Source organism: Drosophila teissieri, chromosome 3L (genome assembly GCF_016746235.2).
Source record: "Drosophila teissieri strain GT53w chromosome 3L, Prin_Dtei_1.1, whole genome shotgun sequence".
Classification (NCBI taxonomy): domain Eukaryota; kingdom Metazoa; phylum Arthropoda; class Insecta; order Diptera; family Drosophilidae; genus Drosophila; species Drosophila teissieri.
In genome coordinates, this window is record NC_053031.1 from 22,567,964 (window position 1) to 22,591,507 (window position 23,544).

General features: G+C 44.2%; 1 protein-coding gene across 2 annotated transcripts in view; it reads left to right on the forward strand.

Moving 5' to 3' along the window:
* LOC122617347 (MOXD1 homolog 2) overlaps positions 1-23,544 on the forward strand; it is a 106,208-nt gene that overhangs the window by 71,435 nt on the left and 11,229 nt on the right. For both annotated transcript variants that reach the window (XM_043793180.1, XM_043793181.1), the window contains 6 exons: positions 12,966-13,250; positions 13,915-14,100; positions 15,105-15,300; positions 20,870-21,039; positions 21,133-21,295; positions 22,882-23,017. In XM_043793180.1, coding sequence (XP_043649115.1) covers positions 12,966-13,250; positions 13,915-14,100; positions 15,105-15,300; positions 20,870-21,039; positions 21,133-21,295; positions 22,882-23,017 — 1,136 coding nt within the window. The remainder of the gene's footprint in view (positions 1-12,965; positions 13,251-13,914; positions 14,101-15,104; positions 15,301-20,869; positions 21,040-21,132; positions 21,296-22,881; positions 23,018-23,544) is intronic.

The following is a 23,544-nucleotide window of genomic DNA, read 5'->3' on the forward strand; positions in this document are numbered from 1 at the left end:
TGTAGCCTTGGCAAGCTCTTGTTGGGGGCAATTTTGGAGCACAATGCAAAGTTTTAATGAATTTCTGTTTCATCTGACCCCGCTCTACGCAGTTCGCTTAAGTTTGCCGCTGCAATTTACTCTGAGTTAGGGAGTGGATAAACGAAGATGGTGGCGGGGCGTCCAGCTTGCCACTATTTGTTCAATCCAAATACCCTAGAACCACAGGAAGTATTTGCTTTCACAAATCCATTTGGTTTGAAACTGACGTTCAGATCATTGAAAAATTTATGTTTCAATTAAATTCTTTGATCTTGTATCACCCTTATGCATTTTAAATATGTGAATATTAAATATTAGTTTAAAGAATGTGTATCAACCATGAAGATATCTTGAGTGATTCAAATTTCTATATTCTTCGTTCCAATAACTTAAAGTGGAGCTGTAGGTTATAATAAATCCCTGAATCTCTATTCCTGTTTTCATCAGCTCAAAAGAAGTTATTCCCATTTTGGCTTTGCTCTTGTGCTTTCCCCCAGCTTCTTCACCGATTTCCGCTTTTGCACCATTTTGGGTAAGGTATTTTGCATCTTGTCCGCTCCCGTCCTTCGCCATCCCTGGAACTCCCCCGCAGTCCAATGAATAAAAAGTAAACTACAACTTGCAGTTTTTTGCATTAAGTGGGAGTGGGATGTAGAGGTGGTGGGCAGTGAAGTAGGAAAGCAGAAGCAACCATTTGGCAAATTAAGCGCTGTTTGTTGTGCATGCCGAGGGGAGGAGCAGGAGGTGGGTGAGACGGTGGGGAAAATTAATAATGTATTGTGTGCAGAGCCATTTGCAAGGTTTGAGTTTGGTTTGTCCAGAACTTTGAGGTCAGCGTGCGGGGCATGATTTGCCATGCACTTAAAAATTTATTAATTGTTTGCGTTTCTGCAAGAAGTCCTCGCCCAAAGCCCCGAAATCGCCCCTAAGCAGACCCATTTCCTTTTCGTGTTTAACTAGCAGCAATTGTGATTATTTTAGCAAATGCTCGCTGGCAGAAGAATACTTTTCACCAAAAAGTGTTCCATTTCGTCTTTGAAAATTAAAACGCCAACCCTTTGAAGTACCCAGAAGGGGCCCGGCATATGAACATATCAGTCTAAGCCGCTCAAGTGGCATACTTGTATTTTAACGCACCCCGCCAGATCTGACCCATTTTCTCATAATAATGCCCAAATTAACCCCGCCAGGAGATGAACTCAAGCCGAGCATGCATTTTTGATATACCGAAATACAAATTTCCAGCTGTTTAAGTCCATAATATGAAATCCTATTTTGAATAACTTTTAGCGATTTCAAGAATTTCCTCAGCCCACCTACCCCGAGACCCAGAATATTCCGGCGAACGGTCATAAAAAATGGAATAAAAAATGGAATAAAAAATGGAATAAAAATTGGTGCAGGGTGCTCGGGGCGGATTCAATCAGCTGCTCAACCTTTCGAGTTGCCAGTGCTCAATTAAGCGTATACAATAAATTCCCTGGTCGTGGAGCAACCCCTATATCGATATAGGAGATACGGTACTCGAACGTAGAGCATATGTGCGAGGGCATGATCTCGGGAAAAGTTCAAATTAGTCTCGACCACTGTTTCTATAAATATAAATAAAAATGTTATTTATATAATTAATTGTATCAGTCGGAGGAAATTGGCCACGCGAGCAACCCTTTTCGCTGGTTCCCTGTCTTTTTTTTTTGGGCTCATACATAAATAAAACTGCAGGGGTGACAAAGAAGTTGCACGCACCATGAAACCATGAAACCAAAGTGGGTGGTGGGAGGCAGGCAACCGCAAAAACGTCAACCACAATACAAAAATTACAGCGACTAAAAACCGCCAACGACATTGGCGACGACGAAGTTGAAAAATATCAATCGATGTGGGTTCATTTATGTGTAATGAACATTAATGGAGCGCAAAGAGCGTGACTAATAACCAAATTACCAATTTGCTAAAAAGAGTCAGAACCGCAATGGACAGATGACGTCATTGGATTTCTATAAAAGTCTATGGAATATATGATAAGAAATCAAACTTGATTGAGGGAAATTGGTGATATATACATACATACATATATAGATACATGGGTGGTAGGGGGCTTGCAGAGGTGGAATAATAATACTGCGCATAAGCCATAAAATGCCATTAAGTGCGTCATTTCAATTTGATTTCGAAGCTTAACTTTGCTTAATGCTAGGGCGTAAAATCGAAAATGGACAAAAAAGTTGAAATTGCAAAGTTTTCTCACTGCGTCGGTCAATTCGAGCTCATTAAAATATTTTTAATGATATCCTGCGTTATCCCGAAACTTTGGCACTTAAATCTAAACGGCCACTGGCGAATTCGAAATGATGGCTCAAAGTAATCACAAAAGGATTAGGAAGCGACTGTCAAATAAATTTGGGATGCACAGATTGAGACACATTTATCACTCAATATTCCTGTCCTTCGTTCTATCGTTTGCTTAATTATTCCTCCTAATTTCCCCCACCACTTTTACTTCTTTTTCTGGATTGATAATGAATGGCTTTCAATTTATTTGGGCCAACAATAGGCGCTCGAAGTGTTTTTGTCGTGGCTTTAATTAAATTTTCTCAACTCGCTTAATTGCCCTACGCCCACTGCAAATCATTAAAATCTTTATGGGCCGGCCATCACCATGCCAATAAAAACCCTCAATTTGACGACGTACGCAGAATTGTCATTGTCAGGCTACTCCATAGGACCGTCCCGATCAAATGGAAAACTCCTCCTTTAGGGGCATTATACGTATGTATCTGCTCTTCAAAGCGTTTGTTGTGATTTATGCATAATAATTGAGTAATTACAATTTTTAATTTCCCATTGACTTTCATGTTGCATTATTATTATTATTGTTATTATTATTTGCTTAGGCCAACAAACAACGCAAGGGAGAACAAAAAGAAACTCATTTAAAATGCTAATTTTCTAAACTGGGCAAATTATAATTCAACTGAGACCAAAAGCAACATTCCGCGCCGAAAGTGACAATTAACACTAATTGTCATTATAATAATTTCATATTGTTTTTTGCTCTTAGTTGTTGCTACCACTAGAGCTGTTGTTGTTCTGGTAATTGTTTAAGCTTGCCACGGCATTTTGCTGTCCCGACAATTTAAAATGCAACAATTTGAAGTGGAGGAAAAAATCGTGGGACGGAAACTTTGCCATGTGAAGTTCAGCTGAGTTCGAAGCCGGGTAAAAATATTGTTTTTAATATAATTTATGTGCCCGGTGCAGGGCCCAAGTCGAAGTAGTTCTGTAATGGAATTATGTCCCTCTTCTGCACGCTCTGCTCTCCATCAGATCCGCACATGGCGCTACAATTTTTGCTATGTGTTTATTATTTTAACACGAAACTTGCACTCGAGGTGAAGGGTGAGTTATGCGGGGAGTTTTCCCCGCTTGTAAACAGTAATTTTTGCCCATTAATGGCGGGTCCTTGCATACTCACATATGTACGTGCATATATGCTGTACATATTATTGTTTCCTCGCCATAAGGACATAGCATAGGAAGGAGCAGAAGGAAAAACAAAAAGGCAACAAGTCAAGTCGACAGTAATTTTCAACACTTCCCAGCGGGCTAAGGGTCCAGGGTGCCCAGGGTGCCCAGAGCCCTAGAGCCCCAGAGCCGCAGAACCCCAGGACCTCGGGATTCAGAACCCCAATGGCCATTGCAATTTTACATCAAAGCAGCGAATTCTTCGAAACAAATCCAACCTCAGTGGGGGAAATCCTGTGACGAACGAGTACATGAAAGTGGGCTCTAATGGAAAGCCGGCGATTCCGCGGAGAAAGCGTTTTGGGGAACAGACATTCGCAGACATTTCCCTTCCTGGCGCTGACTTTTGTGCAAAATCGTGCCATAAACACGACCTCCCAGCACCAACATTCAAAAGGGTCAACATATGTGAGCAGTTTGTCACGGCATAAGCTAGAGCTTGGGGTCTTCAACTTGGGGGCTCCAAGGAGTGCAGCTATGGATTCGCGTCACAGCAGAACGCAAAAACCAAAACCAAAGCACTGACTTTTATAATGAATTATTAGTGGAGTGCACCACTCGAGTGGTTGGGGGGGTTGTGTTGAATGTGTGGTGTTTGTGGGTCTTGCGGTTTCAGCTTGGCACTTAAAAATTTAAAAGGTCTGCAACAGAACTACCGGCTCGGCGTGCAAGATCCCAAAAACAAACCACCGAACTCCAAAAAGTATGCAAAGAAATTTAAATTGATTTAATTTTGCAGGTTTTTTGTTGAGCTCGGTCAGCCAACTGGAAATCCTTTGGCACTTTGTTAGTGCCAAAGTCACAAGAGCATAACCGAACATTTTAGCCTTTGCCCCGAAAAAAAATTAATGGCAACTAAAAGCCAAATTAAGTGCTCAAGGTGGTCAGCAGCTCCATTACTCCAAGCAAAAAAATCCATTTATGCAGCTCCAAAGTTCAAGTGGTCGCGAAAAAATGATGAAATTAACCTTTGGCGAAAACGCGGAGGTAGATTTGGGGATTTGTGAATTGGACTAGCCTTGTTCATTGGCGCTTCCCGCTCATTACGCCTCGCCATGTTTTTCACATTCTTAGGGAACCGTTTTATGTTGATTGCTTTGAAGCACACAATGTTGGCAAAAAAAAGCGGCAAGCTGTGCCACTTTTAGCCCCTGCAACCGTGAAACTCCTTCTACACTGAAAGCCTCTTTTGCAACGCAAACACTCTCATCTAAACCAGACCACTTTACACTGCCCGAGCAGCCAAACAAAAATTGCGCATAATTCCAGCTCTGTAAAAGTTCCGAGGTCTGAGCTGGGCTCCTCCACTTTACCACTCCTCCACTTCAGCGGAGTTCGGCCCACGGAGTTCTAAACGTTCCCCAGCCCGGACTGAGGGCCTGAAACCCCGTCCTCGTATATTTGTCAAGCAAATGGAATAACCGCTGCAATTGCTACAACGTCAAAGCCAAACAAAAATGTTATTTGCCGCTTTGCCCAAAAATCAAGTACACAACCAGTTCGCAGTCCAAAAACACAGTGCTGCCAGCGGGCTTGGTTTGGGGGGAGTGAAATGTGGATTTTGATGTTTCCTGGTACCCAAACGGTGGTCTAGGCGGAGCAGGAGGTTGGTTGGTCCTGGAGTGCGGCGTTCGCCTAGTCGCTTTATTAAAGTTAAAGCCCAGCATTGTCCCTTTTTACACATGAGTTTGCGAGTTGACGAGCTTCGAATCAACGAGCAAATCAACCAACGAATGCACAGTCGCAGGACGAGGGAAATATCCAGAAGTGAGGGAACCATCGGGGCAGCACATATAAACTGTCAAGAGATTCTTGTATGCCCAGATTTTCAGCTGCACCCATCGCAGAACACAATCCAAGAGTGTTGGGGTAAAAACTGGTCAATCAGCCTTAGTTATTCGGAATGACCCCTGAAATGGCATGCCATGGAAATGTGTATTGTTAATAATAAATCTTTATAGCTCTAGTTAATAAAAGAAAGAAACACCTTCAATTATCCATTTGTAGAAAAACTTTCAAATATTGCTTATTTAGTTGCGCATCTCTTGTTTACTTTAATGGTCCCTAGAAAGTACTTAGGATTAGCCTAATATAATACTTATACCTATACAAATTACATAAATTCCTTACAGAAATGTACAGTATAGTCTATAGTAAGAGTACATTCGCAAAGAGTTCACTTTTCGACCCAGGCCCGAATTTACCCCTTTTTTCGGACTGTGATTTCCACGAATCGCGCTCAGAAGTTTGCACTGCGCGGTGTTGGTTCTGCTCCGGAGTGGGTGCGGTGGTAGAAGGGGTTTTGGGATCGGGTGATGAAGGCGGACGGACTGGGGTTCCACTTTGATGGTGTTGTGGCACTCGAAGTGCATGTGAAACGTGCACACCAAAAAACCGAAATCAAAGCAGCAGGCAAACCCAACACAACGCAATGGGAAACGTTTGTTTTAATGCCCCAAAGCGACAAATATTGAAAGAGAAAGCGCAGAGAAGTCTGAGCCTGGGTGCTGGGACTGCAATACTAAACTCCACTAGGCGATTTAACTGCCAAAGTAATGCAATGACAAACAAAACAGCCAGCCGGCACGTCTAGGTTTTCTGAGTTTTTCAGTTTTCCAGGGGCTTAAGTGGAGAGCCTCGACCAGGGATCCCATGTTTTTGTCCATTTTTCCGTCCGAGTTTTGGCAAACGTTTTTCGAGGTGAGTGACGGCAGGGGGGGTCATAAATAACGAGCCCAGTTGAGTTGCTTTTCAGCGCAGCTGGTTATGACCCGGACCGGAGAGGAGAGGAGATTTCCTGCTGCCCTGTCAAATGCAACAGGGCCGGCACAAAAGAAATCGGCCCAAACCAGGTTGTAGCAAAAAACGCGAAAATCTGCGCATCCTTAGAGCCAAAGTAATTAAAGTGGCAAACGCTGACAGCCAGAGGACGCCACCTAAAAATATGTCATATAAAAAGCATGGATACACACGTGCACACGTGCAAACGTATATGGAAACCGCATGCAAGCCGCTTCCATGCTCCTCATCCGTTGAGCTGTGCAAAACCAATTTGTTTATAAAAATATTAGACCACATGTTGCGAGGGTGGGGTTGTTGGGGGCTCCGCTGGATGCCATAAAGTATGCAATAGTTGCCTGACCTGTGTAGTTATTTTATTATATTATTTATGGTCAAATGGCGAAGTAAACTTGCATTTTTTGCCCCGCTTTTTCTGTTTTTCATTCGGTAAACTCTCTGAACAAACTCGGTTAGTAAATTCATTTTAAGCCAATGGGGACTGGCCATTCCCCCAACGGAGGGTGTTTTCCTGCTCATACTCCGATGTAAGCCAAATACCGCGCTAGTGACCAAAGCAACCGCAAAGTCCGAGCAACTAAGACACATCCACACATAAACGGGCGAAGAACACAGATGCAGATGCAGACACACCGACACACACAAAGTAGCCGCAAAAAAGTGGTCAGTTGGCCAAAAACTAAACGAAATGTAATAAAGCAACGGATATGCCAGTTTGGCTTGAACCCCACTTCATCACCATTCCCCTCTCCACAGCACTTTATCGAAAAAGAGGTTCCATGGATATATTTTAAAAGCATTTGCTGCAGCAGCAAGCACAATAAATGAATATGAATTAGGCAACAGGGAAGGATGAAAGGGTGAAAGAAAAATATCTAAAAGGGACCCAATACAGATGAGTGCCAGACATATGAAACGAGACCCCAATCGACTCTGTTAAATAGCTGTGAAAAAAGCTGGATATGGGTGCCAAAGCTGGTAGCTCATTATTAAACATTTTTGTCTCGTTTAAACTTAATTTATTGAATTACATTGGTTACAAAATCTAGTATGGCTAACGAGCAATTCCTTTACAAATGAAATAAGGAAGATTGGATTGCTGCCTTGAATAGTAAGTGTTTGAAATATTATTAACAAAGTAGGATGACTCAAAAGCTTAAGATAACGTCAGCAAATGTCAGCTTGTGGCTTATTTATTTTTACAAACTTTAGTTTTTGGACCCAAAACATTCAATTTTACGGATATTTACCCCTGCTTTGTCTCACCATTTCTCGTCTTAATTTGAGCTATAACTTAAACTATATTTGCTTGGCCAGACACTTTTCTTTTGACCCATTTGAAGATGCCATCTTATTTACACTTTTGTCTTAATCTCGTTATGTGGGGCAATTTTAGTTTCATTTGCCAAATCGCACACATACTTATGTCTGTGTCCAAATGAATTTGCTGCAATAATTTACGCTGCATTCCTCTCATGCATTCTGAACTCAAATACTGCCGCTTTTGTCCACTCAGAAACATTAATTTTCCTCACAGCTTAAACAACATTTTCATTTACACCCACATGCGAGTAAGTGAATGGGTGAGTGAGTCGAGTGAGTAAGTGGATGAATGAATGAGCCGAGACAACATCTGCGGGCACTCTGGGGAGAAACCATATTAGATTTGTTAATTTAAATGCAATTGCCAAAAGCAGTTGCACCTTGAGCCAAATGGCCTTTGCCGTCCTACCATAAATAAATCAAATTAATGTCAATTGCACCGAAAACAACAACCAGGCTCAGCACAAATGTGTCCAGATTCGGCTCAAACGACTCAATATAATGAAACAAAAATCATTAAGCCACTTTGCGGAGATGGAGAGAGTGTCGAAAAACGATTACAGGCTTACAGTCTTACAGGATTACAGTCTTGAATATTTCGGCTGCTTTGTCCATTGACTTCTTATTCGGGCTGGGCTGTCAGGATCGGTCCAGGAACCGATCGAACCTGTCTGGGCCTCCAGCTGTGCCCCAAGATGTCATGATGCATGTGGGCTGGCCTCCGCTCCAAACGGTTGTCAACAATGTGCAATGATTTCTCTCCGGTCGAAGGCAATCACAGAGTCTGACACGGCAATTAGACTGCAACAAAAGGGTTCGGGGGGACGACCACTTCTGCCTATTAGTTATTGAAATCAGCTGTCGGAAAGTTCCGAAAATTGCACACGTCCCAACTGACGACTGGAATGGCATAAATGCCACAGCAACCAATAGCACTGACACACACTGCGAGAAATCGAGGATATGTCAAGGAAACTTGGGCACGTCTGAGTGGGAATCGAAGTTTCCGATGTAATTTCCCACATGCAAAATTGATATTCAATGTGCTTTGGCTAGTGTAGAATAGCTAAGAAGAGCAGATCCCTCGACAGCCACTCACAAAAATGGCCGACGTGACCATGGTAACCTGTTTGGTATTCACACCAGGGTAGGCCAAAAAGCCTGGTCACATTTTATAAATGTAGTTCTAGTCAGTTATGGGTGGGAGCATAATGAAACTTTTTCAAACCATCTGTGATTTGGTGCAAACAACACTGCGTTTGGCTGATATTTATTCGCATCTTTGGCTGATAATTCATCTAGAAAATTGAGAATATAAAACCTTTGTGGGCCACCCTAATGCAGGCACATGCACTCGTAGGAACAGACACACATATCCAAAGGACACGGGTTTCTGGGGAATGGTTGATTTGATTGCGAGTGAGGAGAAACAGAAAAGAGGAGCAAGAAGAACGGAAAGGTCCGTGGATTTTGAGCTCAGCTGCTGCAGAAAGTTTCCACAATGCCAGTTGCCCATTTCCCCGCTCAAGTGTGAATTCATGTAAATGTGTGTGGAAGTCCTGTGCCGCATTTGTTTGCTCTGTTTATAATTCAATTGTAAATGCATTTCAATTACGTGCACATTAAACAGGGCCAGCACAGACAAAGTTTTTGGTGTCGGGCCAAGGACTCCGACTTGACCACTGGGCCAAGACCAGGACCAGGGCCATTACCAGGGCCATTACCACGGCCATTGCCGGACAGAGTCTGCTCCAGAACCAGAGTCTGAGCCAACTTAGCGAACGGAACACGCTCCGCATTTAAGGACAATTGGCCCATTATGGCAGCGCGTTGAAACGGCAAAACGAAAGTGGGAAAAATACAAAGAGTGCGAGGGGAAGGCATCCAGAATAACAATGCCATTAACAACTACTGCAAATGGCTCTTAAAGGTGCAATGTGTGAACAAATGCCGAAGAATGGGTAAGCAAGAGTTGGCTGCCTGCAAAGAAATAAGAAACAATGCAATGGTTTGCAACTGAACTTTCAGGCCCATCTAAGATAATGTTGAAAGCAGTTTTTAAAAAGTTCGAAAATACATAAAGGAGCAATTGAGAATGCAATTGAGGTTTGCAGATAATGCAGGTCTGGTTGGATGACTACGATGATCCATCTTTCACCAACTAATTCATGGCAGGAGTTGCAGATCAGGACAATAACATTCAACTAAGCCAAATGATGTAGGAATGATAAAGTATAGTTTTAAAACGAAATTAACATACTTAAATACTTATATTCATTAGGGCTAAACAAACATCTGCAACGTTGTTAACAAGGCTTAATTTAATGTGAACCGGGCCAAAAAGTTCCAACGGTTCACGACCCCCCCTGAATAATCGACGGGGGTTAGAGTCACCACGTTGCGTTGAGAGCAGTGAAACCTGCCTAGTCAGAGGTTAAATGACCTTTGGAGTGCACTTAACCAGGCAGCAAGGCTCAGCCAAGCGCTCCGTTTGAGGATGTATCTACATCGGTGTGTGTTGCTGTGCTTGTGTGTATTTCTGTGCTGTGTCCAGCAACCCTCGCAAGTTTTTTGGGCCTTAACCAAAGCCACTCTAATGAGTCGTCCAAGACCGAGCTCCAGTCCCACCGCATTCACAATTAGCCTCGAGTCCTTCTGGTCCTGCAGCAGTCACTAAAGTGTAACCTGTATTCTTGACCACACTCCACTCCCCAATCCACTCCCCAATCCACACCGCCCCATCACCCCGTTCACCGTGCCCACAACATCGTCATCGTCTTTGGCAATTAAGCCTTGGCCGACCGTTGACCACGGCAAATGACCGCAGCCAGTTTGCTTTCATTAATTTTTGGTTGTAATCCTTGCTGAAGCTTTTCATTTCATTTTAGTTTTCGCCTCGCAGTTGTTGTTCCACTGGCTACGACCGGGCTCTTTTCGGACTTGCCGGAATCTACCTCGTCATCCTTGTCGTGCGTGTGCATAGTTCGGTGCACACTTTTTCACACTTGGTCGTACCTACGGAGGATGCCCAGCACCAGCAGGGGTCGTATGGGTTAAGAGGTCCAAGGGTTTGGGGCTCTGGAAATCTTCAAGGCCCATTTGAACTTCAATATTATACTATTTAAAAAACTATAAATTTTGAGATTGGAAAGTGCTGTGGATCATTTACGCTCTCCTACAGATTTAGATGTATATATCGTGTAGCTAGGAATTGTAGTGTATCTTTTTGATGAAGAATACTCATTTTTACTTGCTGCTTAATTCTTTCTGATCCCATGAATACAAACTGTTAAAATTGTTAAAATTAGGATACCCCCCATTCAATTGAAAGCCACAGATCCTTCCGAGATACAAAGTAATTACATTTTAAATTTCTCCCCCGTCAGTGCTATAGCTTTTAACCACTCAACCGATGGTGGCACTTTGATAAGCTCTCATCTGATCTCAATGCCGCGCCATTGTCTTGCCATCTTTTGCAATCCAAATTCCATTCAGGTCGCAAATTAAACAATTTACAGGTCACTCCCCAGTCCGGAGGCAGCGCCGACCAGCGACGGCCTCTTTTTCTCTGTGTTTCCGGGGACTGACCGTTGAGTTTTTTGCCACAGTGGTCATGTTTTTACATCTGGGCCATGTCCAGGCCCAGTCAGCTTCGGTAGCCTCAGCGTTAATGACTTTTGTGCTGCGCCCGCTTCTTTTCCTGGCTCCCTTCAGTCGCCTGGCCAAATGTTTTAAAACTGGCCAGCAGTTTTTGTTGCTTTGCTGCTGCTTCTGCTGTGCTGCTGTTATTGTGGGTTGTTGTTACTGGCGATTGCCGGGCGGTTAGTGCACCGCGTTTGCAACCGCCCGCAGTGTTTGCCAGGACAACCAGGACAACCGACTCATTTGTACAGGTTTTTTACACACTTCGCCTCGTTCGGTGATGGCAGTGGGCTGGCGGGAGTGGGGAAAGGGAATTGTTAATTAAAGTATTGTCTCCTCGTTGCTGGCAAAATGAACAAGTAGAAACAAGGACCTGGCCCCACTAGTCCTACTCTGCTCTTCTGTGCTCGTCCTGGCCGTCAATTGTCGAACATGGTACTCTACAGTTCCACTTAACAGCTACAATGGGCACTTTGCCACAATGAATTCAAATGGATGCCCCCGACGGTCGTTCCTCCTTTTTTTCACTGCACCGCACTCACACACTGGCAACTGCATGTGTTGTTATTGTTGTTTCTCCTGTTTCGCTGCACACACACACGTGGACATGACGTGCACACAATGACAGCTGACTGTTGGCTTCCAAAAGCCCCGAGGCCACGGCAGTCCACAAACGAGAGTTCGGGAGGGGGAGAAGCCCGGGGTCAGAGGTGAGTCAGGAGGTGCCGGGGAGTCGAAGGACTCATTGAGCAGGCCGTGATTCTTTAATGACTGCTTTAATTTTGGGGTTTACCAATTAAACTACGTGGCAAATGAAAAATACATGCAGTACGAAGCTTGCATTATACAAAGGCCCTCCTGGATGGAGGGAAACTTTCGTTGAGTTAGACGAATACTTCGGGCACCCACTTGAAGTGTAAATGGCCCAAAGATGCAATTACCGAGAGGAAGTAGTCGAGAATTTAATTCAGCTAAATGCACCGAGCAGACATTTCAAATGCACAAGTACAGTCTGCCCCAGTGCAACGCCGAATAAACTTGTTAAATAAGAATTAAATGAATAAAATGCGGTCACTTGGAGAGCCAGAGGATCACGGAATGGTGGCAAACAATGAAGATGCCCAGTTTCATTCGTTCCGGGTGAAGTGCGGCAACGTTCTCGCGTATGCTGCAATTTGCACCATTAACCCGCCATCGACAATGCCAAACTTCAGCTTCCGACAGCAGCTGACCAAACATCCCATCCACCTGCCCCCATAGTTCTACCACCTTCGTCCTTCGTTGCAAGCTGGCCAGCTCTGCCCACAGGCAAACATCCTTGCTTCCTTCCTGCTCTGTTTTTACCGGTTGCCCAACTCGCAAGCGCTAGCTTCTGCTTTTTTTGCGAGTGTGTACTTCATTTAGCAAGCGAACCCTGCCCAGAATAAACGGGGAAGCAAGTGGAGGGCACGGGGGCCTCCGGTCCACGTGGGGCTTTCCCAGCCAGACAGTGCATCCCAGTGTACACGTCAGCAATGACATTATTGCCGCTGTTACTGGGTTGTTGCAGCGCCATTATAATGCCATTGCCACGACCCCACCTTGACCACCCCTGGCAACTAATTTTTTACACATTTCTCATTTTTCATCCCGCCATTATCCGCTCTTCTTTGCAGAACGACACGATGCGCCTGCTGTACATGTACCACGCCCAGGATCCGCCGCACGGCTCGGTGCGTCCTGGCACCCTTCCGGATCCGGCCCGCGCCTTCCGCCCCTACCGCCCCATGGTCCTCATGCAGCGCGCCCAGCTGCCGATGCCCTCACCCACGCACGACGAGCGCGTGCGAGTCCTCGAGCTGCGCAACGAGGATGTGGAGCTGCCCGCCGGCGACCTTCCGCTCTTCTGGTGCAAGATGTTTAAGCTTGAGGACATCAATCGCAAGCACCACCTGATCCGGGTGAGGAAATTCGATTCAAGGCCCCTCCTTGATACTCTTTAATCGAGGGTCTACTTAGGTCGCTACATAAACATAAAACCAGGATAATTTACTACATTTGTACAAATTCGCTTACCATTTGACTGCTCTTGCAAATGTACAGCGATTGATGTACAGATGTACGATGTACATACATCAGAAGATATACATATACATATACATATTTTAGATAAAAGTAATAACATTAGATCACGATATGTACATACTTATTGAACTTGACGATTTCGATTTGCTTATAAAGAAGAGTAACTTATTCAAGTTATGTTTTCCCAGGCCATTTTGTATATTTAATATTCTAACATAGTACTCTCGCTGACGAGTTACAGTAATAGAACTATATATTAAAGTCGCAGCTCCTGCTCTCCTTTTTGCCGGGTCCAGGACTAAACGATATTAAATACAATGCATAATTAAGGCCAAGTGCAGTGACGCGATCTGGCATTCCATTTTTGTCTGGCAGTCACTGCTCCAGCTCTCCGCCGGCTGTATTCTTGTGTCCTCGGTATAACCAAATTGAAATATTAAAAATTTATCCCCGTCTCGCGCCCTATCTTTCCCACAATGCACATCACATCACTAACCGTTGTCTCCCGTCCTTCGGTTCATTTTCTTTTCATGGCTGCAGTACGAGCCGATTTATGATTCATCGTCCAGCGTGCACTACTTGCAGCACATAACGCTGCACGAGTGCCAGGGTGCCCACGCGGAGCTGGAGGAGATGGCACGCGAGCAGGGCCGCCCGTGCCTCGGAGCCCGATCCATTCCGCTGGCGTGCAACGCCATCGTGGCCTCCTGGTCGCGCGGCAGCGAGGTAAGCATAAGCATCCGAGAACGGAATCGCATTCTCCGGCCCCGATACCCCAATGCCCCCAAACCCAAAGCCTCGAACCCCGATGCACCGAGACCCAATACTCTCGACCATTTTCGTCATAACCATAACCATGCAATATTAATGAAACCTTCCCAATGCCTCCTTTCCACACGAAAAAGAACGCCAGAAAAGCCATGGCAAATGAGCCCAGCCCAGACGAACACTTTGTTACCCTAAGTTATCCGTAAGAGTAATCCAAAATGACATTACTCGAGCAAATTCTAGTAAATTTCAATTTATGCTCATCATGTACCAGAAAAAATATGAACTTTAAAGTTATATCGTGACTTAATGCTGGACCTATGAAGTCAAAAGTCTATTTATCCCTTAAAATTAATAAGTTTCTAGATTCGAAATGCACACGGCGCAAGGATAAGATAGCCAATGCAGCGATTATAATAAAATCAAATCAACTTAAATTTCCTTAAACTTGATCCTCCGGAGAGTACATACTCCACTGGCTTACAGTGTACATCAAAAAATGAATACCTTGGCCCTATTGGACGCTGACCCCTCCGCCTGATTCGTGTTTTTGTTTTTTTGAGCAGCTCCGACGAATCAGGGCGGGGTTTTTATAATTTCATCAGAAGAGCGCCATAATGCAGTGGCATGTTTCGGCTGCTGTCCGCCAGGGGCGCTGTGCATTGCAATTGAATGGCAATGGACGAGATGGCAAGTTGCGGGGTGCGGATAGCTGAGGAGATGCACCCAAGCCAAGGACTCCTCCGATGGCTGCATTTAAATTGCACATGGCCATGGCATCCACTTCCGTTCAGGGCAGCCCAATCCAGCTTCTCCCCCAACTTATATGTATGTACATATATATACACTCATGTGCCAGAATAACAACAAACACTCAATTTATTCCCCCAGTCCAACCCAGTCCAACCCATTGTATCCCATTTTTCGCTGTTTGCTGTCATATTTGGGCTTTCTTTTCGCAGGGCTTTACTTATCCACATGAGGCCGGCTACCCGATCGAGTCGCGGCAGGCGAAATATTATTTAATGGAGACCCATTACAACAATTTGAAGCCCGACTTTGCCCAGCTGCACGCCAGACAAATGGCGGATAATTCGGGTTTGAAAATCTACTTTACGCACGTCCTGCGACCTAACGATGCTGGCATACTGTCAATCGGTAAGTATCCCCACATTCCCACAGCCGTCTATCCATCCCCAAACAATAGGGTTCGCCATATGCATATATGTACATACATACATACATAGTGAGTGGATATATAAATTGCAGCTTGGCAGGCCAGCGAGTGCGAGTGGGAGAGCATCTGGTGCCCTTTGTATATTTTATGCGACAGGACTTTCTATATCTGTATGTGTGCGTGAGAGCGTGTATGCAACTCATGTCATGCAATTTATGAGATTGCCGAGTGGACTGGAGCGCCACGATGGGTGTGGAATGGCAGGTCTAACCGCATTGGTGGGGCTAGTAAAACAAAAGCTTATGACTTTGCCCAGCTTGTCCAAATGCGGTTTAGTTGCGATCGGGTGTGGGTGTTTGTATCTATGTGCACGGGCTGTCTGCAAAAACAGCCATAACAACAAACAAAAGAGATAAATCCCGGGAAGGAGCAGCCAGACAGCAATTTAACTACCTTTTATCCACCATGAAAGTTTATATCGTCACAATTTTAATTCGACCATGTGCCTGTCAGACAACGGCAAGGCTCTTCATTTTTTCATTTGAGCTGCTCCAAATAGCTCACAAATAGATTTTCATTTTAAATTTGCCGTTCATCGGACACAAGCATACACGCATTCAAATCAAACAACTCGAACGGCTTCGGCTTGGCATGTGTCTGTAGTCGAAACAAAAGCGGAAAGCTAAAACTTTCTAGCCAAGCAACTAAATAATTCAAAAAGCAAAAGGTTAGGTGCTGCCGGTAACAGTTCATTGTGGATAGTTGCAGCGAGGGCCTCTCGTGCAGATGCATAAATAGTCTTTAAGATTTATGTTCAATTGTACAATTGAAATTTTTGAACTAATAAACCAAATGAAGTGAAAATGTATTACATTTTGTATAATATTACTTTAGAACTTGTTCACTGCAGTTATTACCTGCTCAACTGCTCAATTGCTCAACTGCTCAAGCATTCATTATACTTTTTGAATAAAATATATTTTTTTCGTCAAAGAAGCGTTTTATTTCTCAACATAATCTCCTTTTAGCTCTATACATTTAGTCCAGCGTTTTTCCAATTTTTTTATTCCTTCCAAATAATAGGTTTTCTCAAGGCCCTCAAAATAGTCGTTTGTTTCTGTGATGACCTCTTCATTTGACCCGAATCTCTTACCGCCGAGCCATTTCTTCATGTTTGGAAACAAAAAATAGTCACAGGGGGCTAAATCTGGAGAATATGCTGGATGGGGTAGCAGTTCGTAGCCCAATTTATGAAATTTTGCCATGCTGACTACACACGTGTGCACCCGTGCATTGTCCTGATGGAACAAAAAAATTCACGAGATCGTCTGCTTTCAATGCCTATAAAACGCAAACCAAAAAACGCAGCTTTCTCAAAATTTTACAGTCAGCTGTTAATCGATAACTGCTGACAGGAGCAGTGTTGTATTTAGAGCAGGTGCGCGGCAAATACAAAAAGTCACGGACTTATCAAACGACCCTCGTAGCCAATTTCCGGGGTCCTCATTGGTACTATATCTCCGTTGAGTTTCTCTGCAATTATCATATTGTCCATTTATTACTGTTATTTACTGCGCCAATAGTTTTTATCTCACAAAGCGACTGTCAATTGAAAGAAAGCAACAAAACAGCAATTTACAAGGGAAGTCGACTTTTCCTCATCTAGTGCCTAAGCGCTTTTAGAGTACTTCTCAATCAACCTCCGCTGCACAGCGCATCCAAATCCAAACGGCCCGAGCAACCCACCTGAAAATTCCTCAGGTTCTCAATTTTTCTGTATACATAGCTTATTTTGTGGTTCGTGAGCAGGCAGAGGATAACTAAAATACTAATTTCACTTTAGATTTTTTTCTATTTTTCATGTTGGCCGTGCTAGGCTGTTTCTTCTGTTTGTTTTTGGCATTTTGGGTGGTTGTGGTGGGTGAAGTCCGGGGTTGGGCACCTCCCACCGGCCTGTCCTTTTTGTTGTTGCTGCAATTGTTATTTCACTTTTGTTGAGAGTCACGCAAACCAATATAACTTTTCCCCAACCGCACAGCAAAGACATGGCCCAAGCGCTAAATAAAAAGGGGAGTGGGGAAAACGGGGCGTTTGGACGGTTGGTAGAACTTCGACTACTTACATTTCATCCATCTTTTCTGTTTTTGTTTTTTTTTTTTGAGTAGGTGTTGCCAAAACTTCCGGAGTAGAACGCTGAAGCACAGCGAAAAACAGAGAGAGAAGTGGATTAACACATCTTGATAGAAAAATACAATTTGGGAGAGCCAAAAACAACGGAAAATTTTGGTATAATCCAGGGAACATTCGGATTCGGGTGGCCAAGATCCGATTCTGAGGGCTTTAGGGGTGGCCAACGGCATTTGCCATTGAAATATTTAATTGGAATTTAACGCATACCACGCACACAAACACATTCGCAGCAGCCAGTCAATAAATAAAAAATGGGGAAAGCCACAGCGAAAAATAAAATGTTGGCTACAATGTTCTCCTGGTTTGCTATAAATTGAATTACGGAGGGGAGCTAAAGCCAAAGCTTTCGGGTCCCACACGCATAAGTAGCTACGAAATTGCTACGTTTCCGGTCTGTTTCCGTCCCTCTCCCTCAGTCGCCCATCTCGCTCTCGCTGGCTGCGGCAAAATTTAATTTCAATTTAATTGGTTATCGATATAGCGCCCTGGAGTATGCAACGAATCTGTGATTAATGTTGCGGCTTGGCGAATTTTTATGGCACCTTGGAGATGAGAGCTGGAAGGTGGGGCGAAACAAATGAGATTGGGTATGTTAAGCCTGCTTGGGGATTGTAATCGGCAGCTCAAAGCTTTTCGGAAAATGAACTTGCATTGATCTTATAGGGAGGCTGGAAAATAAAGGAAATTTATGATACGAACTTTGCAAATGAACATTTCTACAACAAATTATTACGCAAACGTTTTACTCCCACATCTTACTATCTTATTAAATTAAACTTTAAAAGTTAAGAAATATTTTCGCAAATTTTGGCAGAAATAGATATTGCCATAGAAACTCAATGAACATGCAAGTGAACATTCAGGTATAGAAATCTCTCTCAATCAAACCATACAAGTGCCTTTTAAGTAGCCCGGAAAAATACACAATGCATGGAATACATTTTAGCTGCTGCCACAGAACTTACCTGACCCAAAAATGTGTATATCAAATTTGATTTCGTGGCCGAGTTTCAGGCAGCAATTTTGGCGTTAAAATATACAAAATATATATATTGCTGATATCAGTGTCTCCCATGGACGCTAATCAAATCGTTCCGTCTTTTTGGGACATAAAGTGAGTGAGCTGACGCTTTGACACAAATTGCCATTTAAAATAATTAGAAAAGTTGCAATCGGACATTTTTGCATTCTGCCATTTGCCATTCACCGTGTGCTGGCTGTCAACATGCAACTGCCGAAAACCCCGCCAACTGCATTGGATGGCAGCGTTAAATATCGATTTGAAAAATATGTGTAGTTATGAATTGCGAGCGAGCTTGTCCCCGCCGCGCTTTGGGCCAAATCAAATAGAAATAGAGCCATTCGCCCCTCCCCCTCGCTTTTGGACCATGCCGGCGAATTTCGTCATGCTTCGCATGGCCAATATTGAATTTTGATTTAATGAATGGAAATTTGCAGAGTCGCATTGAGGGGAATAGATACGGAAATGGAATTGAAATGAAATGAAATGAATCCGAACGAATTGGAAACTCCCATGGTCAGTCATTTCACAGCGAGAGCTCTCTGTCGGCTTTGATAATATTCAAATGGACTGATCGAATTGAAAGTTAATGGAAATCAATTAAAGGATGGCCGCAAAACTTTTTGCCGACTTGCATGCAAGCGTCCCCGAAGAGGAGCTCAAACTTCTTAAACGACATCGCTCGCATGAATCGTAACTTTCAATTAAATTGATGATAGAGAATTTTAGTATCATAAAGTCCTGACACGCGCATTTCCCTCGCCTGGTCGATTGATTGATTTCGGTCGCATGACACTTTGTGAAATGACCAAAAAATAGGAGCTAGGGTGGCCGAAGTGGGTGAAAAGTTTATAAAGCCATCACGGCATAGTTAAAAACATTTTTTTCGGTAATTGAAAATTGATTCCCTGCTACATGACAAAGCCAAAACCCATTCGGTGGCGACTATGAAAATTAATAGAAATAATCTCGCTGGCAAATATGCAAAGCAAATTTACATATATTCCCACATACTCGTATAGTGGGCATTCCCAACTACGTATCAGAGGGCGTAAAATTCAATTCATTATGCCATATTCTGCCCGTTGAGGTTGTTAAATTGGAAAAAGGCGTACACAACGGCCAGCAAAATGTATATTTTATGCAAAGGGTTTTAAAGTTAGTATTTTTACGTATGTTCAATGAGCTTAAAGCGGATGAGCCAGAGCGGGAAAAAGGAGTGGAAGGAAAGTAGGTCAGCGGCATGGGAAACACAAATGCGGAATGCAATGAAAAAATAATTAATGCAATTGGAAACTAATCTTAAATCGGTATATTCAATAACAATATTCCCTATAAGCGAACTTGATGAAGCCAACAAGCTTACATGTTTGCTAAAAACATAAGGACTCGGCACCCCTTTAAACACAATAAAAGTTCTAGACGTATTGGTGAAATCGCATTGGAAGGATAAAGGATTTTAACTACATTTAAGCCCAGATTTACGAGTCCGCCACAATAAGAGAGCAGCGCGAAACACAAAAATGGAAATCAATTGCCAGCCGAATCCAGAAATGGGCTCCTCCAGCAATGCCAAGTATTTCCCGCGAGTATTTTGATTGGCATACTATAGCCCCGACTCCCAATTCCGCAGCCTCTCACGCACAGCAATTGAAATGCCAAACTGCCGGGAGAAGGAGCGCAAATTTATATGTAGCACATGAATTTTAAATATTTTTCAGCAGGGCAGGCGACACGAGGCCCTAATTGAGTGTGGGGAGCATGGGATCTGGGATCGGGGAGTGGAAGGTGGCACGTGGGAGATGGGAAGTGGCCCAGGGAGTCCCGGGAAATCCTGTGTATGAAAAACATTCCACAACATTTAACTAATTGAGCCAACGTGGGGCCAGCACCGAGCCCCCAAAAATTGGAAAATTTAAAATTTGATTTGTGAAGAATCTCATGGAAACAAAGAGCTGTCTCCTAATTGATATATGGGTGGATAGATGGTTGTAAGCTGCCGCCAGCTGAGAGCTGCATTGACAAAGTTGTTAAAACATCAAAAGCAGCAATTAAAATGTAATTACACGTTCTGCGACAAATCGAATTAAAAAATCAGCGTTCAAAGTTAAATAGAGTGTCGAGTGCAGGCGGATGGCTGTGGGCGATGGAGAGACACTGATGAGCGATGATAACGAGGTTGGGGTTTCCACATTCTGCTTTCACGGGCGGAACGGGATCTGTCGTTAACCACGGCAGCTTTTAGCGGCACCTCCACACTCGAACCCCGTCGAACCGTTAATTAAAAGCACTGAAACGTTTTTGAAGCCCAACTGAACTGAACCGAACTCTCTTTGCAGGAATGGACCCCAACTGGCGACACATCATCCCGCCGGGCCAGAAGCGGGTCGTTTCCGAGGGGCAGTGCATCGAGGACTGCACCGGCTACGCCTTCCCCCAGCAGGGCATCAACATATTCGCGGTGATGATGCGCACCCACCAGATCGGCAAGGAGGTCAAGTTACGCCAGGTGAGTGCCCTTGGATTTCCATATCCCTGACGTACTGAGGTACCCGAAGCGCCATGCTAATGAGCTAACTTCTGCTCCTAACCCCGTTTTCAGATACGACAAACCGAGGAGCTGCCGCCAATTGCACACGACAGCAATATAGATGTTGCCTATCAGGACTTTCGACGTTTGCCACAATCGGTGCATTCCATGCCCGGGGACAGACTCATCGCCGAATGCATTTATGACAGTTCGTCACGAAAGGCAATTACCCTGGGTAAGTGCTCGGGAAGTATATATACTCGTGTGCACATAGTCCTGCACCGAAGAAAGCGCGCCCCTGCCCGAACAGCCATAAAGATTGCAAAAAAGGCAGTAGTCAGTATATAGGAAATGGTAAAAGGCGAGAACGAAGTCCCAACATTGTCGTGAGCGAAAATGTTCTATAAAATTGCCGATGGCGCTGATGTGTAAACAGGGGTGTAGGCGGAGGGGGCTGTGCAAACAGGCAGTGGCAACGGTGAGCAATCGTCGTTATGACACATTTAAATCAGCCAAACGATATGGGACAGGCGGTGGTCTGGGAAGACGGATACCAGGATACCAGGGCGAACCGTTGCACACGAAGGCGCAAGACAAAGGCGTCGACCACTCTCTTCGAGAGGGGGAGCAGGTGGATCCTGCCGGCGAAGACAGAGCAGCCACGTCATTGTAAAATACATAAACCAAGACAGTGAAACATTCCACTTAGCCGCGGTATGGACTGGGATGGGTTGGCTGCCAGGTGATGTAGTGGGAGTTGTCCTGGTCTTGCTCTGCTCCTGTTGTGACAGCTGCTCAGGACTCGAACGAAATGGACAATGCGGTACTATGGCATGCTGGAGTCTGGATAGAGGTTGTTATTAATGAGATTGGACTACTGGAAGATGGCAAAATGTGAAGCTGACTCAACAGACAACAATAATGGAATGAACTGATTTTGAAGGATAACGGAGTGTATGGTTTGGCAGCCCGGACTCAATTCAATGAGAAGCGCATAGGAAGGCGCTAGAGTACAAAATATTTGAGTAATTTAAGTAAACATGGCTCCACAAAAATAGATACAAAATGCAGCCCCATTATTTTCTCCGTAGAGCTGAAAAAAAAATAAAAGCACCTAACGTAAATTTGACTTGCTTGCTTGCTTGCACAAATTCAAACACAATCTACACAATTCGGGGGCGGAAGCGAAGCAGTTGGGGCCTTGCCTGAAAGTGGGGATTTGCTAGCCGGGTGACATCCCTCAATAGAGACGCACAGAGTCTTATTAGACAACCGTAACGAAGTAGTACCGAGCAAAATGGAACAGAACCAGATAGATCCGCAGACAGTGAGCAAGTCAGTGAGGCGTGCGCCCGGAAAAATAAAGCGTTGCTCATCTGAAGCGATGCTCAAATAAAGCCAGGCAGTAAGTGGACGACGCTTGTGTTCTATGCTGTTGAGTTCAGTTTTGTTTCAAGCCATCAGCATCAGGGCTGTCTCCATTGTGCAATATTATTATGATGTCGCCTTGGCTGTTTCACTGTGCTGCCAACTGCAGCGGCCGCTTAATTTCGTCCTTTGTTGCCAGTCAGCCAAGTCGACTTGAGCCGAAGGGACGAGTCCCTTCACTCCTGAGCAGGATGGGGTCTTACCCGGCCAGTCCGCCAGCCAGCCAGGATATTGTCGCTCTCCACCGGTAACACTTCCTGCATTCTACGGGAATTGGGAACGGGAATTGGTATGGGCTCGGGGATACGCCGCTTTTGTTTTTTTGTTTTTTACAACTGCATTTCTTATGCCGTTCTGTCTGACTCCCTTCCCTCTTCTCTCTCTCTCGCACAGGTGGCCTTACCATGAAGGAAGAAAGCTGCACGGTGCTGACACTCTACTATCCACGCCAGAAGAAGCTGACAACGTGTCACTCACTGCCGAGTCTGCCCACAGTGTTGCACTCGCTTGGCATCGAGCAACTGGCAACGTAAGTAACATATTTTCCCTTATTTCCCTTTCCCTGCCCCATCAGAAGTGCACGGACAATACTGGGTGGTCGGATTCCGGATTCGGATGCCGATCCTGGGCTGATGAATATTGACACGTTTCGAATAAGAGTATGTTTCATTAAGAGCGTGAATATTTCAAAGGGAAATGAAATTCATTATGCCGGGGCTTACTGAGAACTTAATCGGAGGCACAGAAAACGAAATTTTTTAAGGGATATTTACCAAATAGATATGAATTCGTGCACTTTATAATTAATCGCAAAGATGGAGTAGTAAGGTCCTCTCTCAATCAATTTGCCCGCTATTCACATCCAATTTGGATCCATTGTAGCTTTCCGGAGCTCGTCTCTACCTCTTCGCCCATTTCTCGACCCGAACTCTTAATTCCGCCCACTCGACGTTGTCGGGACCCGGCTTGTGTATAAGGAAATTCGGTTTATTCCTCTGTTGACTAAAGTAATTGGTGATTTAATGATGTTGTTGCATAACCAAATCACCTAACGAA